Genomic DNA, 13,818 nt, shown 5'->3' with positions numbered 1-13,818 from the left:
AGAGAAAAAGGAGAGAGAGAAAGAGAAACATTGATCCATTGTTCCACTTACCTGTGCATTCATTGATTCTTGCATGTGCCCTTCTGGGGATCAAACCCACAACCTGGCATATCTGGATGATGCGCTAATCAACTGAGCTACCTACCAGGCCAGGGCTCTGATTTTTATTCTTGTGTAAATTTTCATGCTCCAAGGTTATAAGTATATTTTTCAATGTCTTCTAAAAGGTTTAATATTTTACTTTTCAACTTTGTGCCTTTGTTTACTCTGTAATTATTTTTGCATTGATATGATATAGGGATCTAGTTGTAAGGTTCCTGTATAGAAAACTGGCACCAGCTATGGCCCAGTCCATTCTTTCATTATGACTAGCAAAGACAGAAAGGATAAAACTAATATATTGATTACTCCAAATTAAAGATTTCTGTCTCATGTTCTCAACAGAGTTCATGAAGGGATCACAGGCAGGGAGAAGATATTTGCAACATCAAAAACTGATGAGAGATTTTATCTAAAGAGCCAGTTAGAGAATCGAATCAAATAGAAAAATAATCAGCCCTGGCTGGTTGGCTCAGCAGGAGAGCGCCAGCCCAGTGTATGGAAGTCCTGGGTTTGATTTCCAGTCAGGGCAGAGGAGAAGCAACCACCTGCTTCTCTACTCACCACCCCTACTTCTCTCTCTCTCTCTCTTCCTCTCCCACAGCCATGGCTCAAATGGTTCGAGCAAGTTGGCCCTGGGCGCTGAGGATGGCACCATGGCTTGCCTCAGGCACTAAAATAACTCAGTTGCCAAGCAAGGGAGCAGCAGCTCCAGATGGGCAGAGCCCCCCCCCCCCGCGTGCTTGCTGGGTGGATCCCAGTTTGGGTGCATGTGGGAGTCTGTCTCTCTGCCTACCTGCCTCTCACTTAATTTAAAAAAATATATGTTTCACACACAGGGTCTCTTGAATTGGGTCCAGATGCATGTTCACTGTGTGGAGGTTCCATTCTGGCACATCAGCCAGCCAAAGAATGCAGAATTTTTGGATATCAACACAGCAGCAGGAGTGCCTGCTTCCTCAGTATGCTGCCCTCTTGGGTGTTTTTTTTTCTTTTTTACCCTCGCCCACATTAACACCCTTATTTAGAAAGGTTGACACATCACTATAGCTACCTCTGAAAATTGTATCTGGCCAAAGGCATCCGTCCCATTTCAAACGCTTGCCAAAATGAGATGATTTTGTTTTCTTTGAACATAGTATCTCCCTGATGAGATCATACAGCCCTTAAAAAGAAGGTAGTTAGGGGAAGGGGATTCTTTGCTTCTCTTTTCCAATGGCAACTTCACAAAATCCTGGTACCACGTGTCCTGGGATTTTGTCATGGGAGTTGACTCAGTTAATTAACACAGTGCTCTTCACTGTATATGTACTTGGAAACAGAGGTTCAGTTTCCTTTGGTTCTTGCCAAAGCTGCTTATGAAACAATCTGGTTTGGGTGCCCACAGCATATAAAAATACTAGTTCATCCTTTCCTTTGATATATTTCATTACAGACTAAATTTAGCACCTAGCCTGTGGCGTGGTAGCTCACCTGCTCCTAACTAGCTTGTCTCAACTTCCATGCCTACTGCAGTGTGCTCCTGTTCCTGTCTGGCGTCCTGTGTCCTCACTGATTAAAGTGACATCTACAGAAACAAATGTCAGTTGCCAAAGACAGCCACGGTACTTGGGAGGCTTGACTGCAGACAGGCGGTAAACACTGTATATCCTGTAAAAACTTCTTCTTCATAGGCTTAAAAAAAGATCTGTGTTCAACCACGTGCACCTTCGGTTAAAAGTAAGATGAACAGCATTTTAGGGGCTCTCCCATCCTCGGAAAGGGACCACGAGGGCCAGCACCTGCCTCTGCCAACCTCTGCTCGCCCACGCAGGTAAAGCCTGCGACCTCTCCACGCTGCGGGAGTCTGCGGAGGGGCGCGGGCTGCGGAGGAGCCGGGCGGGCGCAGCAGGCGCACCTGCGACGGGAGGCGGTGCCAGGCGGGGGATGCGCTCAGTGCCACGCGCACTACCCCATCCCATTAGGGTCGTGTTCTTTGCTTCTGCATTTGTGAGAGCGCTTTACGCAGGCAGTATTCCAGCCCCCTTTGACAGGTTCACATTTAGGTTTTCCGTTCTCGGCGCAGTTTATTCATCCGCACCGTGCGTGGGAGGTTGCCCCCCGCACGTCCCGGCGACGACGTCACGCACGCGTTTGCAGCCTCCGAGGACCTCCGCCTCCAGAGTACGAGGGTCGGAGACCAGGCTGGAGCCCGGCAAAGAGCGGGAGGATAAGTACGTAACCAACAGCCAAGGTATATCGCACACTACCCCACTGCCCTCCGCTCGGCCGGCTGCCTTTTTATAACAAGCTGGCGAGGGGCGGGGCCTGACGGCGCCGCAGCGTGCTTACGTAAGACCCGACAGAGGGCGGGGCGAGGGCGGGGCAAGGGCGGCGGCATCAGCTAGGGTACCTCGGGCATCTTGTCCTCCTTGCTCACCCTACCGAGCGTCTTCATCAGCTTCCTTTCCGTTAGCCTCCTCGGACCCTCGGCTGCACGCCGACGCCCGTTCTCTTCGGCGCCCTCCCGTCGCCTGCCACTATGGGCCTTCGCCCGCCGCGTCGCCGGGCCGAGGGCAGCTGAGGCGCAGCGCCAACATGGGCGAGGGCGGAGCAGGGCCCGAGCGCCAGCCCGAGCAGCCCGGGAGCCCCGCGCGCGCACGCCCGCGCCGCCGCGGGGATGCCCGTGCCCGCCGCCGCGCCCTGAGCGCCTTTGTCTGCCGCCCGCCTCACCGCTGGCCTTGCGGGCCCGCGTCGCGGCTCGAGGTGCGTCCATGAAGATGGAGCCGGGCCGATCGGCCTCCCCCACGGGCGGCCCGGGTCCCGACCCGGAGCCGGGCGGACCCTTCTGGCCAGGGGCCGCCCCTACGCCCGCCAACCCGGCCCCGCCGTACTCCGCCGGCTTGAGCTCCGAGCGAGCTCCGGGGGCCTCTTACCTGCTGCGGAGTCAGGCTGCCTACCCCGACCCCGACCCCGACCCCGATCCGGATTCCGATCCCGATCCCGATCCCGACCGGCAACTGACAGAACTCGGCCCGCTTTTTTTCTGGACTAAAGACTCAGAGGATTATGACCCCCAAAGTTGCCCGGAGAGCGCGCCTCTCTGCGCGCAGGATTTTAGCCACAGCCAGCACAGGACGGGCGAGGTCGACTTCTTTCCGTCCTTATCCTCGCCCACGGTGGGCGAGTTGACGCTGGAGGTGGGTCCCGGGGACGCGCACCAGCCCCCGGACTTAAGCCAGACCCACTCCCTCACAAGTGAGCCAGCCGGGTGTGCGGAGGACGGCCCCCGCCTCCAAGCCGTGTTCGATGCCCTGGACGGGGATGGGGACGGCTTCGTCCGCATGGAGGACTTCATCCAGTTCGCAACGGTCTACGGGGCAGAGCAGGTAAATTGGGCCCGCTGCGTGAGAGGCTGGCTCTGCTCTCCTCCTCCGGGCCGCCGCGGTCCGCTGTGGTCCGGAGATGTACGGTTAGGACCAGTGGTCCCGCATGTTCTTTTTTTTTCACTGATGCCCTCACCTCTGGTTGAATTTTACTAAAGCTCCTCTCAAGAGGTTCTATTTTAGCGAGTCAGTTTCTTTCGCTGCCCCGCCCCCGCCCCCCGCGCTCCCGCGCCTCGCGAGCTGAATCTTTCCTAAACAGAGGGCTTCCTGGCGTGGGCCCACGCCCCCAACTGCTTGATAGAAGTGCCTTCCGAATGAAGACGTGCCGAGCGAGCGGTTCCTCCAACGGAGGTCCCAGGTCTGGCTTGGCTTAAGTAATTTTACTTCTTTAGACCTCAAAGGTCAGGCTATGTTTGGCTACTTAAGATCATGCTAATAGACACCTTTTTGGCATATGTTTTACGTAGACTCATCTTTTATTGTTCCGGAGACAGTGAACACTAAAAAATTTCAGTTCTGTACCTTCTAGTGCGAAGGAATGGAAATGAAGGGGGCGGGGAGGGCTCGGGATGCGCCTGAGAGCACTATGGTGAATACAGACTTGAGCAGAACTCCAAGACCACCTACCTCCATTCAGTGGAGAGGCCAGACGGTAGACAGGCGATGATATGGGAACTGGGAACACAGAGCAGTGTGGCAGGGGACCTACGCAAGGGCTGCGGCCGCTTTGGGAGAGGGTGCGTCTGAAGATCCAGCCCTTCCTCTCTGCCTCACCACTCATGAAAGTTGTTCGAGACGACAGCAGGGCTGTGTGTGTTCTGCTAATAAGTCGGTAGATAGCAGATAGGTTACTGGTGTTCAATTTTAAGTATTTTGCTTAGTAGTAGGAAATCCCTAAAATGCTGATCTAGTTTTTGTAGTTTATGGACTTCTCAACACATGCAGACATTTGTTAAGTTGGCGTTCAAGTACATATGCATGCTTAAGCCAAGAGATCTTTAAGAAAAGAGGTAAAGGCCTGACCTGTGGTGGCGCAGTGGATAAAGCGTCGACCTGGAAATGCTGAGGTCGCCAGTTCGAAACCCTGGGCTTGCCTGGTCAAGGCACATATGGGAGTTGATGCTTCCAGCTCCTCCCCACCTTCTCTCTCTGTCTCTCTCTCCTCTCTCTCTCCCTTTCTGTCTCTCTCTCTCCTCTCTAAAATGAATTAAAAAAAAAAAAAAGAAAGAAAAGAGGTAAAATTGATGCCCTGGTATTTTAGTGTCAGGCATAAATTAGCCCCCTACCTGACCCCGTATTCATAATGTCTCTTGAGACCAGGACGAGGTGCACGCCCATGTGGGCATCAATGTAGTGCTTGTGGTGCTTGTGTTTAGTTCTGGGTGGGAAGACATTGCTCAGATGGGTCTCCCATATCTTAGTTTAATGGGCGGAGAGATATAGGATATGATTTTCTGTGTGGTTAGTGGGGAGTGTGATTGCTGGTCTAGGTTCTTTTGATGGTTTTCCTTCTTTCCCCTGGGCCAGAGAGCACCTTGGGCACCCTTGGTTGTTTTGTACTAGTATGATGTCTTCTTTCCAAACATATTTTCTCGTTACACCAAAGGTGTTTTTAAAAAATACTACCTTTTTTAAAAAAACCATAACCTGATTCTGACAGAGTACTTTACAGCTTATACGAAGCTCATTTGTGTTTTGACTGGATCATCACCACCTTTCCCTAAGGTACTAATAGGCAAGCAGCCTTCACCTCCCTTTGTAGGTAAGAAATGGAAGCCCAGAAACGTTAAATAACTTGCCCAATACCGCACAAATTAAATTGTCAGTGCTAGAACAGGGACTAAAACTAGGTCTTTTGTCTTATAACCTTTAGATAGTTCTCAACTTCTTAGATTTGGTGGCTCAAAACATTCCCACAAAGTTTAATTTTATTGACTTTCATAAATCCTTTTCATTTGAGAGACACCTTTTGTTGTGACTGTACTTACTGATCGCAGTGGGAAAAACTTTGGCCGTGCTATTTGGGGCTGAACTTTCTTAATAATCACAAAGTAGAAATGAGTCAAAATTCTTTGCTCTGATAGCTCCGGATGGAATTTTAAATATGGTGGTCAGGCTCAGCTGACTCAGGGTTTGGTTGGGATGGGTGCGTGTAAGACCTGTGGCATTGCTCTGTCTGCCCCACCAGACTGCTCAGGAAGAAGCAGTGTTAGTTAGTTAGACTTGATCTAAGTACCTGGGCTTGTGTGAGCCTCCTGGGGTGGAGGAGGAGATTTCCTGTTTTGGAGCAGATAATTCACAGGATAATGAGAAGTTGACTTTTGTGTCTGTGTAAGCTTTGCTATTCTTTATTATTATTCAGGCTTCCTTTTTTTCACAGTCCCATTTTCAGAATACATTTCAGAGAAGTAAAGAAAAGAAATGTTCTCTGATAGTGAAGTAGTTTAGGGAAAAATGAAGAATTATACCTCATGATGAATATTTTTAAAACTTTTAAATGAAAAGTCTCAAACATCTACAAAAGTAGAAAGAGAAGGCTGATTTAGTAACACCCCTCTACTCCGCCTCTTAGCCATTGCTCAGTTTCCGCAATCTTGGTTCATCTGTAAACTCCCCACCCCCAATTATTTTTCAGACATATACTGACATATCACTTCATCCATAAATATTTCAGTGTATATCTCTAAAATATAACAATTCGAAGTACAGAAGTTGCCAGTTGGATCTCTGGTCAGGGCACATACAAGAAAAGGTTGATGTTCCTGTCTCTCTCTCTCCCCCCCTTCCTCTCTCTCTAAAAAATCAATAATGTAAAATTAAAAAAAAAAAGAATTTGTTTTAAAACATTCATGATTTTTTGAAACACTAGAAACTTCAGATAAGCTGGATAACAGCAATAAAGACCACAAGTGTTTGTTCCTTCCACCTTTAGACTCTTAGGCTGGTCACATTACTGTCCTTGGTGATAGCAACTAGATTATCTTGATTATTGCAAAATTTTCAAAGGTAGCATGTTCAGTATCTTTTATGTAATCTGCTTATGAAGGAAGCATTTTAATTTAAGTCCTATATCTGAAGTTTAATAGAAGCAGCTCCCATTTATAATACAGATGTCTTTTGTGTCCCTCTTCAGTAATGTCATGGTATGTTTGGATCTCATTACGTCGTCTGGTGATAGATCAGGTGTGGTGTAATATAACAGTGTTAGCAGGAATCAGCCAAGGAGTGGAAAAAGAGGACCTACAGTGGAGCTTTCTGGTTTAAACAGGAATCGATAGTCAGATGTGCCCAGGAACTAGTTGTGAACTTGGACTAGGTTATTTTTAACAGTCTGACTATTTCTGTAAATTCCTCATTGACATGACCCCTTCATACTAAGAAGACTGATACTTTTGTAGTCACCATTAACTCATTGCTTTTTTGTTTTTAAGTGAGAGGAGGGGGATAGGCAGACTCCCACATGATAGTGAGGCATACTCCTGCATGCTCCGGGAAGCCCATCCACCTGGCAACCCTGTCTGGGGCCCATGCTGGAGTGTTGAGCTATTTTTAGCGCCTGAGGCTAATGAGCTTGGACCAAGCGAGCTATCCTTAGTGCCCAGGGCCACACTTGAACCAATTGAGCCATTGGCTATGGGAGGGGGAAGGGTAAAGAAGCAGATGGTGGCTTCTTCTGTGTGCCCTGACTGGGAATCAAACCTGGGACATCTGTATGCCAGGCTGACGCTATATTCACTGAGCCACCGACCAGGGCCACCACTAACTCATTGAAAAGCAGAAATTGTAGAATACATTCAGAGTATTGTGAGAAAGGTGGTTTATTTTGGTTTTATTTTTCAAAGAAGTAATTGTAAAGATTATCTTCATATTGTATTATTACACTCACTTAAGCATTTACATTTTTTTTTTTTTTTTTTTTTTACAGAGGCAGAGATAGACAGGGACAGACAGACAGGAACGGAGAGAGATGAGAAGCATCAATCATCAGTTTCTCGTTGCGCGTTGCATCTTCTTAGTTGTTCATTGATTACTTTCTCACATGTGCCTTGACCGCGGGCCTTCAGCAGACCGAGTAACCCCCTGCTGGAGCTAGCGACCTTGGGTCCAAGCTGGTGAGCTCATTGCTCAAACCAGATGAGCCCGCGCTCAAGCTGGCGACCTCGGGGTCTCGAACCTGGGTCCTTCCGCATCCCAGTCCGACGCTCTATCCACTGCGCCACCACCTGGTCAGGCAGCATTTACATTTTGATTGTCAGTGATCCTTTCCTGAGAAACCTACACATCAAAGCACTGACTGCCCTTCAGTAACCTTGTAGGCATTGTCTGTCCCCTTCAGTCAACTACATGCAAAAGTAGGCTTATGAGGAAAGTGTTGATGCTCTGAAGGTCTCCCTGCTTTTCTTTTTTTCTAATGCTATTCTTTTTATTGCTTGCTTGCTTGATTGATTTTAGACAGAGAGAGGAAAAGACAGAGAGAGGGAAGCATTCATTTGTTGTTCCACTTAGTTGAACATTCATTGAGCACTTTATGTAGATGCTCAGACTGGGGATTGAACCTGCAACCTTGATCTCCCTGCTTTTCATTCCTACACCCCTGCTGGTGGGAGTCAGAATCCCCTAGGGACATTTGGCTGCTCCTTTTAGTTGCTTCAGTGTCCTTTCCCAGTTTTTACCTTAGCCTTGAGTTTGAGAGTGTGTAAGCATCTCTGTGCATGAGAATGAGGATGTGAGCAGGTCGTGTGTAAGCTAGTGTGTGTGAGAAAGAATGAGCCTGTGTGTGAAAGCAGGTGCATGTAGGAGCTTCTGCTTTGTGTATGTGTGTGCCTTTGTACGTGTACCTCTTGGTCTGTATGTCAGATGGATTGCCAAACGACACATGACGTCCTTTATTTATTATTTATTTTTTAATTTTATTTTTTATTTATTCATTTTAGAGAGGAGAGAGAGAGGGAGAGAGAGAGAGAGAGAGAGAGACAGGGGGAGGAGCTGGAAGTATCAACTCCCATATGTGCCTTGACCAGGCAAGCCCAGGGTTTCGAACCGGCGACCTCAGCATTTCCAGGTCAACACTTTATCCACTGCGCCACCACAGATCAGGCCATGACGTTCCTTTATATGCTTAGATCACAGGCAGTTTTGTTAGTATCTTAAAAAAATGCCCTTTCCTGGCCCTGGCCGGTTGGCTCAGCAGTAGAGCGTCGGCCTGGCGTGCGGGGGACCTGGGTTCGATTCCTGGCCAGGGCACATAGGAGAAGCGCCCATTTGCTTCTCCACTCCCACCCCCTCCTTCCTCTCTGTCTCTCTCTTCCCCTCCCGCAGCCAAGGCTCCATTGGAGCAAAGATGGCCCGGGCGCTGGGGATGGCTCCTTGGCCTCTGCCCCAGGCGCTAGAGTGGCTCTGGTCGCCACAGAGCGACGCCCCGGAGGGGCAGAGCATTGCCCCTGGTGGGCGTGCCGGGTGGATCTTGGTCGAGTGCATGCGAGAGTCTGTCTGACTGTCTCTCCCCATTTCCAGCTTCAGAAAAATACAAAAAAAAAAAATGCCCTTTCCTAATTATAAAAATAACACATGCTTATTATTTTAAAAACTGGGAAATATAGAATGATATAAAATATAAAACAAAAATGACCAGTAATCAGGCTTTGGCTGATTGGCCAGTGGATAGAGTGTTGGCCCTGATTGTGGTCGTCTGGGGTTCCATTCCTGGTCAGGTCACACAGGAGAAGTGACCATCTGCTTCTCTTCCCTTCCCTCTCCCCCTTCTCTCTGTCTTCCCCTTTCACAGCCAGTGGCTTGAGTGGTTTTTGCATTGGCCCCTGGGCGCTGATGACAGCTCAGATGATTTGATCATTGGCCCCAGACAGGGGTTGCAGGGTGGATCCTGGGCAGGGCACATGCATGTGGGCTTATATCTCTCTATCTCCTCTCCTCTTGTTTTTTTTTTTTTTTTAAAAAAAGACCAATAATCCCACTAGCTCAAGAAAAATACCATCAGCATTTTACTGCATTTCCTTCCAGATTTTTTTGGAAGGAAAAAATCACACACAACTGTGTATAGAAGTTAGAAATACACAGTTGAGATCATATTGGGTTGAAGCTAAATTGTTTTTATAGATGTCTATTGTTTAAAAAGATGAAAGTAGTACTCCCTTCAGCAGTACATATACTAAAATTAGAATGATACAGAGAAGATTAGTATGGCCCTGCACAAGGATGACTTGCAAATTTATGAAGGGTTCCATATTTTAAAAAAGATGAAAGTAAATAATACCAGCAAGCAATATCAGAAAATAAGAATTATTATAATCCCCCATTTAGAAATTAGCTACATATTTAATATGTAAATTAAAATACATATAATAAATGATTTATTGTACAAAAACTGTATAATTCCCATATTTGTTATTTTGAACCTGCTTTTTGACCAGTTTTCTGAAATTGGTATTAGGTGTATAAGGAAGGCTAAGGTTTACTTGTCACAGGGAGATTCAGACTTGTTAGGGATTATCCCAGTGTGGGACCTAACATATAGGAAGAATTTAACTTTATGTAGACTACATGATGGGGTTATAAAGAACTCCAAACCCATAAGGTACTTCCCTTCCAAACACTTGTTTGAATTGTGGAACTAGGGTCTAAACATGAATTATAATTGAAATATGAGACAGAATTAGGCATCTGGTGAAGACTGTTAGATGGCCCTTAAAAGTCATAACTCCAAAGTCTCCAGTGTAATTTAAATTAGGGCTTCTGATAGAAGTGAAGAGGGCAGTGTGCTAATTATAACTGTGTAAATATTACCCACGTGGAAAATGTCTTGGGGGAAGTAGTAAACATCACTTTTAGTTGTGTGTGTGTTGGGGAGATACAATTGTATAGGAGGGTATGATGGGAATAGGGTTTGGTTTTATTTGTGGCATTGGCCAAATTCTTTGTTACATTACTGATTTTAATTATTTTGAAAAGTAGTGCCTGTAAACACATCACAAATTTCAAACAGTATAAAAAGGAATCTAATAAAAGATTTCGTTATAATTTTTAGAAATTAAAAAATATAAATAAACTCTAAAGATAAATTTTGTACATGTTTTTACTTTGATTCAGTTTAGGTTTTAGGTCAATATACAGTACAAAATACATCTAAAGCCCTGGTCAGATAGCTCTGTTAGTTAGAGCATTATCCTGAAATGTGAAGGTTGTAGGTTCAATCCCCAGTCAGGGCACATACAGGAACAGATCAATGTTTCTGTCTCTCCCTCTTTCTCCCTTCCTCTCTCTAAAGTCAATAAATTAAAAAAATAAAACTAAAACAAAATGTATCTGAAGAATCTTTCTCTTAATAAATTGAAGATGATACAACATTGAATTAACATGTTCAGATGCTTATTGAAGATGGACTGTTAATTTTATTGATATTTGGATAAATATATCTGAGAAAATGCTTGTAATTCTTGGGCTTCCACATGGGCATTGTCCTTTCGTCAATGTCTAACATAAGTAACTAAGAAATTCTTGGAAAAAGAATTACACTGGGCCCTGGCCCGTTGGCTCAGTGGGCTCAGTGGTGGAGCATTGGCCTGGCGTGTGGATGTCCTGGGTTCAATTCCCAGTCAGGGCACACAGGAGAAGCGCCTATCCGTTTCTCCACTTCTCTCTCTCTTTCTCTCTCTCTTTTTCTTCTCCTCCCCTCCTGCAGCCATGGCTTGGTTGGAGCAAGCTGGCCCCAGGCATCGAGGATGGCTCAATGGCCTCCACCTCAGGTGCTAAAAAAATGGCAAAGGATCAAGGTCTCCAAATGGGCAGAGCACTGCCCCCTAGTGAGCTTGCCTAGTGGATCCTGGTTGGGGTGCATGTGGGAGTCTGTCTTTGCCTCCCCTCATCTTACTAAATTAAAAAAAAATTACACTGACTGTCCTATAATTTTCAAAAGTTCTTGAGACTAGTTGATTAAGATACATGGATTCAGTATCATGGTTAGGGAAGAAAATACAATTTTTTAGTATGTATAGTTTTATTTTTCTGTCTAAAGATTTCATGCTTGTTTTAAGCAAGTTAGTAATACTTTGGTTACAACTTGTGTTCTTGTTGTTTATTTTTATTTTTATTTTTTTACGGAGACAGAGAGTCAGAGAGAGGGATAGACAGGGACAGACAGACAGGAACGGAGAGGGATGAGACATCAATCATTAGTTTTTCGTTGTGCATTGCGACACCTTAGTTGTTCATTGATTGCTTTCTCATATGTGCCTTGACCACGGGCCTTCAGCAGACCAAGTAACCCCTTGCCTGAGCCAGCGACCTTGGGTCCAAGCTGGTGAGCTTTTTGCTCTAACCATATGAGCCCGTACTCAAGCTGGTGACCTCGGGGTCTCAAACCTGGGTCTTCCGCATCTCAGTCCAACGCTCTATCCACTGCACCACCGCCTGGTCAGGCTGTTCTTATGTTTTTATAAGTTTCAAAACCAGAGCTAACATTGAGCCAGGGTCCTGTCTATGCAACTGGTACAGGTGCCCTGGCTCCCTGGCTCTAAGCCTCTTGCTGGGCAAGCTGAGCCTTGGGCCAGCAACAGCAGGCCTTGAATGAGAACATGCCCTTTTCTGCGGGGACATTGTGGGCATGATGTTGTGGATGGATGCTCCAAAATATGACACGAACTGCAGGACCAAGTAACATTTTAGCAGTATTAGCTGTAAATAGAGGACGCACTATCTCTGTGCATTAACTGTAAATACTTTTTGCACATGTCATCTATATGTTGATCTCTCACTATTTCTAAAATTCCTAGCTATTTTCCTGAAATCCTAGTTATTTGCCTAAAGATCCATGTCTTTAGAAGGATTTAAGGACACACAGATTCTGGAATTCTAGTTTGTTAAATGATCTATTTTACTTTTTTAAAAAAATTAAACTGTTTTTTCCCCCCACTGACTTAAGAGAGAGAGAAAAAAGCATCAACTTGTTATTCTACTTGGTTCCATTTAGTTGTGTACCCATTGGTTGCTTCTCATACATGCTCTGACTGGGGATTGAACCCACAGCCTCGGCAAGTGGGGACGATGCTTTGTCTACTGACTGAGCTGCCCGGCCAGGGCTGATTTTACTTTTTCTTTTTTTAAATGATTTTATAAAACCTTTTTTCTTTTTTTTTTGTATTTTTCCAAAGGCAGAAGCAGAGAGGCAGTCAGACAGTCTCCCACATGCGCCCGACTAGGATCCACCCGGCATGCCCACCAAGGGGCGATACTCTGCCCATCTGGAGCGTTGCTCCGCTGCGGTGGGAGCCATTCTAGCACCTGAGGCAGAGGCCATGATGCTGTCCTCAGTGCCTGGGCCAACTTTGCTCCAATGGAGCCTTGGCTGCAGGAAGGGAAGAGGGAGACAGAGAGGAAGGAGAGGGAGAAGGGTGGAGAAGCAGAGGGACACTTCTCCTGTGTGTCCTGACTGGGAATCGAACCTGGTACTTCCACACGCCGGGCAGACGCTCTACTGCTGAGCCAACCGGCAAGGCCGAATAATTTTATAAAACTTAAAAAAGTTTTAGAGCCTTCTGTGCCTACAGGTAAATAAACCTGCTGTGTCTGACCAAATGGAGGCGCAGTGGATAGAATGTTGGCCTGGGATGCTGAGGACCCAGGTTTGAAACCCTGAGGTTGCTGGCTTGAGCATGGGCTCACCAGCTTGAGTTGCAGGGTGGCCGGCATGAGCGTGGGATCATAGACATGACCCCATGGTTGCTGGCTTGAGCCCAAAGGTCACTGGCTTGAAGCCCAAGGTCACTGGCTTGAGTCCATGGTCACTGGCTTGAGCAAGGGGTCTCTTGCTCTGCTGTAGCCCCCCAGTCAAGGCACATAAGAGAAAGAAATCAATGAACAACTAAGAGGCCGCAACGAAGAATTGATGCTTTTCATCTCTTTCTGTTCCTGTCTTTCTGTTGCTATCTGTCCCTATCTCTCTCTCTCTCTAAAAAAAAAAAAAAAAAAAAAAGAAATGTCCTGCTGTAGTCAAAAGTGAGCTTACCTGTTTTATATTCTTTTTTATTGTGGTTTTTTTTTAAAGATTTTATTATTTAAGAGAGAGTAGGGAGAGAGAGAGAAAGAAAGGCAAGAGGAGAGAGTGGAAAGCATCAACTCCCATATGTGCCTTGACGGGGAAAGCCCAGGGTTTCGAACCAGCAACCTCAGCATTCCAGGTTGACACTTTATCCACTGTGCCAGCCCAGGTCAGGCTGTTTTATATCCCTTTTTTTGAGCTAGGGATCCATGTTACTGGGAGATCATCAGTGTTGTTGATGCTAGAGAATTTTATGATTCATTGTTCTTTTTCATTTAACATTATTTATTCTAATTTCTCTTT

General features: G+C 46.3%; 1 protein-coding gene and 1 non-coding gene across 4 annotated transcripts in view; both read left to right on the top strand.

Annotated features, from left to right (window-relative positions):
• The first annotated feature begins 2,464 nt into the window (after positions 1–2,464).
• The window catches only part of RAB11FIP3 (RAB11 family interacting protein 3), a 97,992-nt gene continuing 86,638 nt past the window's right edge, over positions 2,465–13,818 (top strand). For 2 of the 3 annotated variants that reach the window (XM_066275426.1, XM_066275425.1), the window contains exon 1: positions 2,465–3,467. In XM_066275426.1, coding sequence (XP_066131523.1) covers positions 2,853–3,467 — 615 coding nt within the window. In that variant the 5' untranslated portion in view covers positions 2,465–2,852. The remainder of the gene's footprint in view (positions 3,468–13,818) is intronic. The other variant, XM_066275427.1, reaches the window with a different exon arrangement.
• Positions 9,607–9,712, top strand: LOC136336953 (U6 spliceosomal RNA). The gene has a single exon (XR_010731687.1). It is a non-coding gene; the product is annotated as a U6 spliceosomal RNA (small nuclear RNA).

This window comes from Saccopteryx bilineata, chromosome 4, assembly GCF_036850765.1.
Source record: "Saccopteryx bilineata isolate mSacBil1 chromosome 4, mSacBil1_pri_phased_curated, whole genome shotgun sequence".
Classification (NCBI taxonomy): Eukaryota; Metazoa; Chordata; class Mammalia; order Chiroptera; family Emballonuridae; genus Saccopteryx; species Saccopteryx bilineata.
Note: the sequence above shows the minus strand (reverse complement) of the source record. Positions and strands in the feature narration are given on the sequence as shown.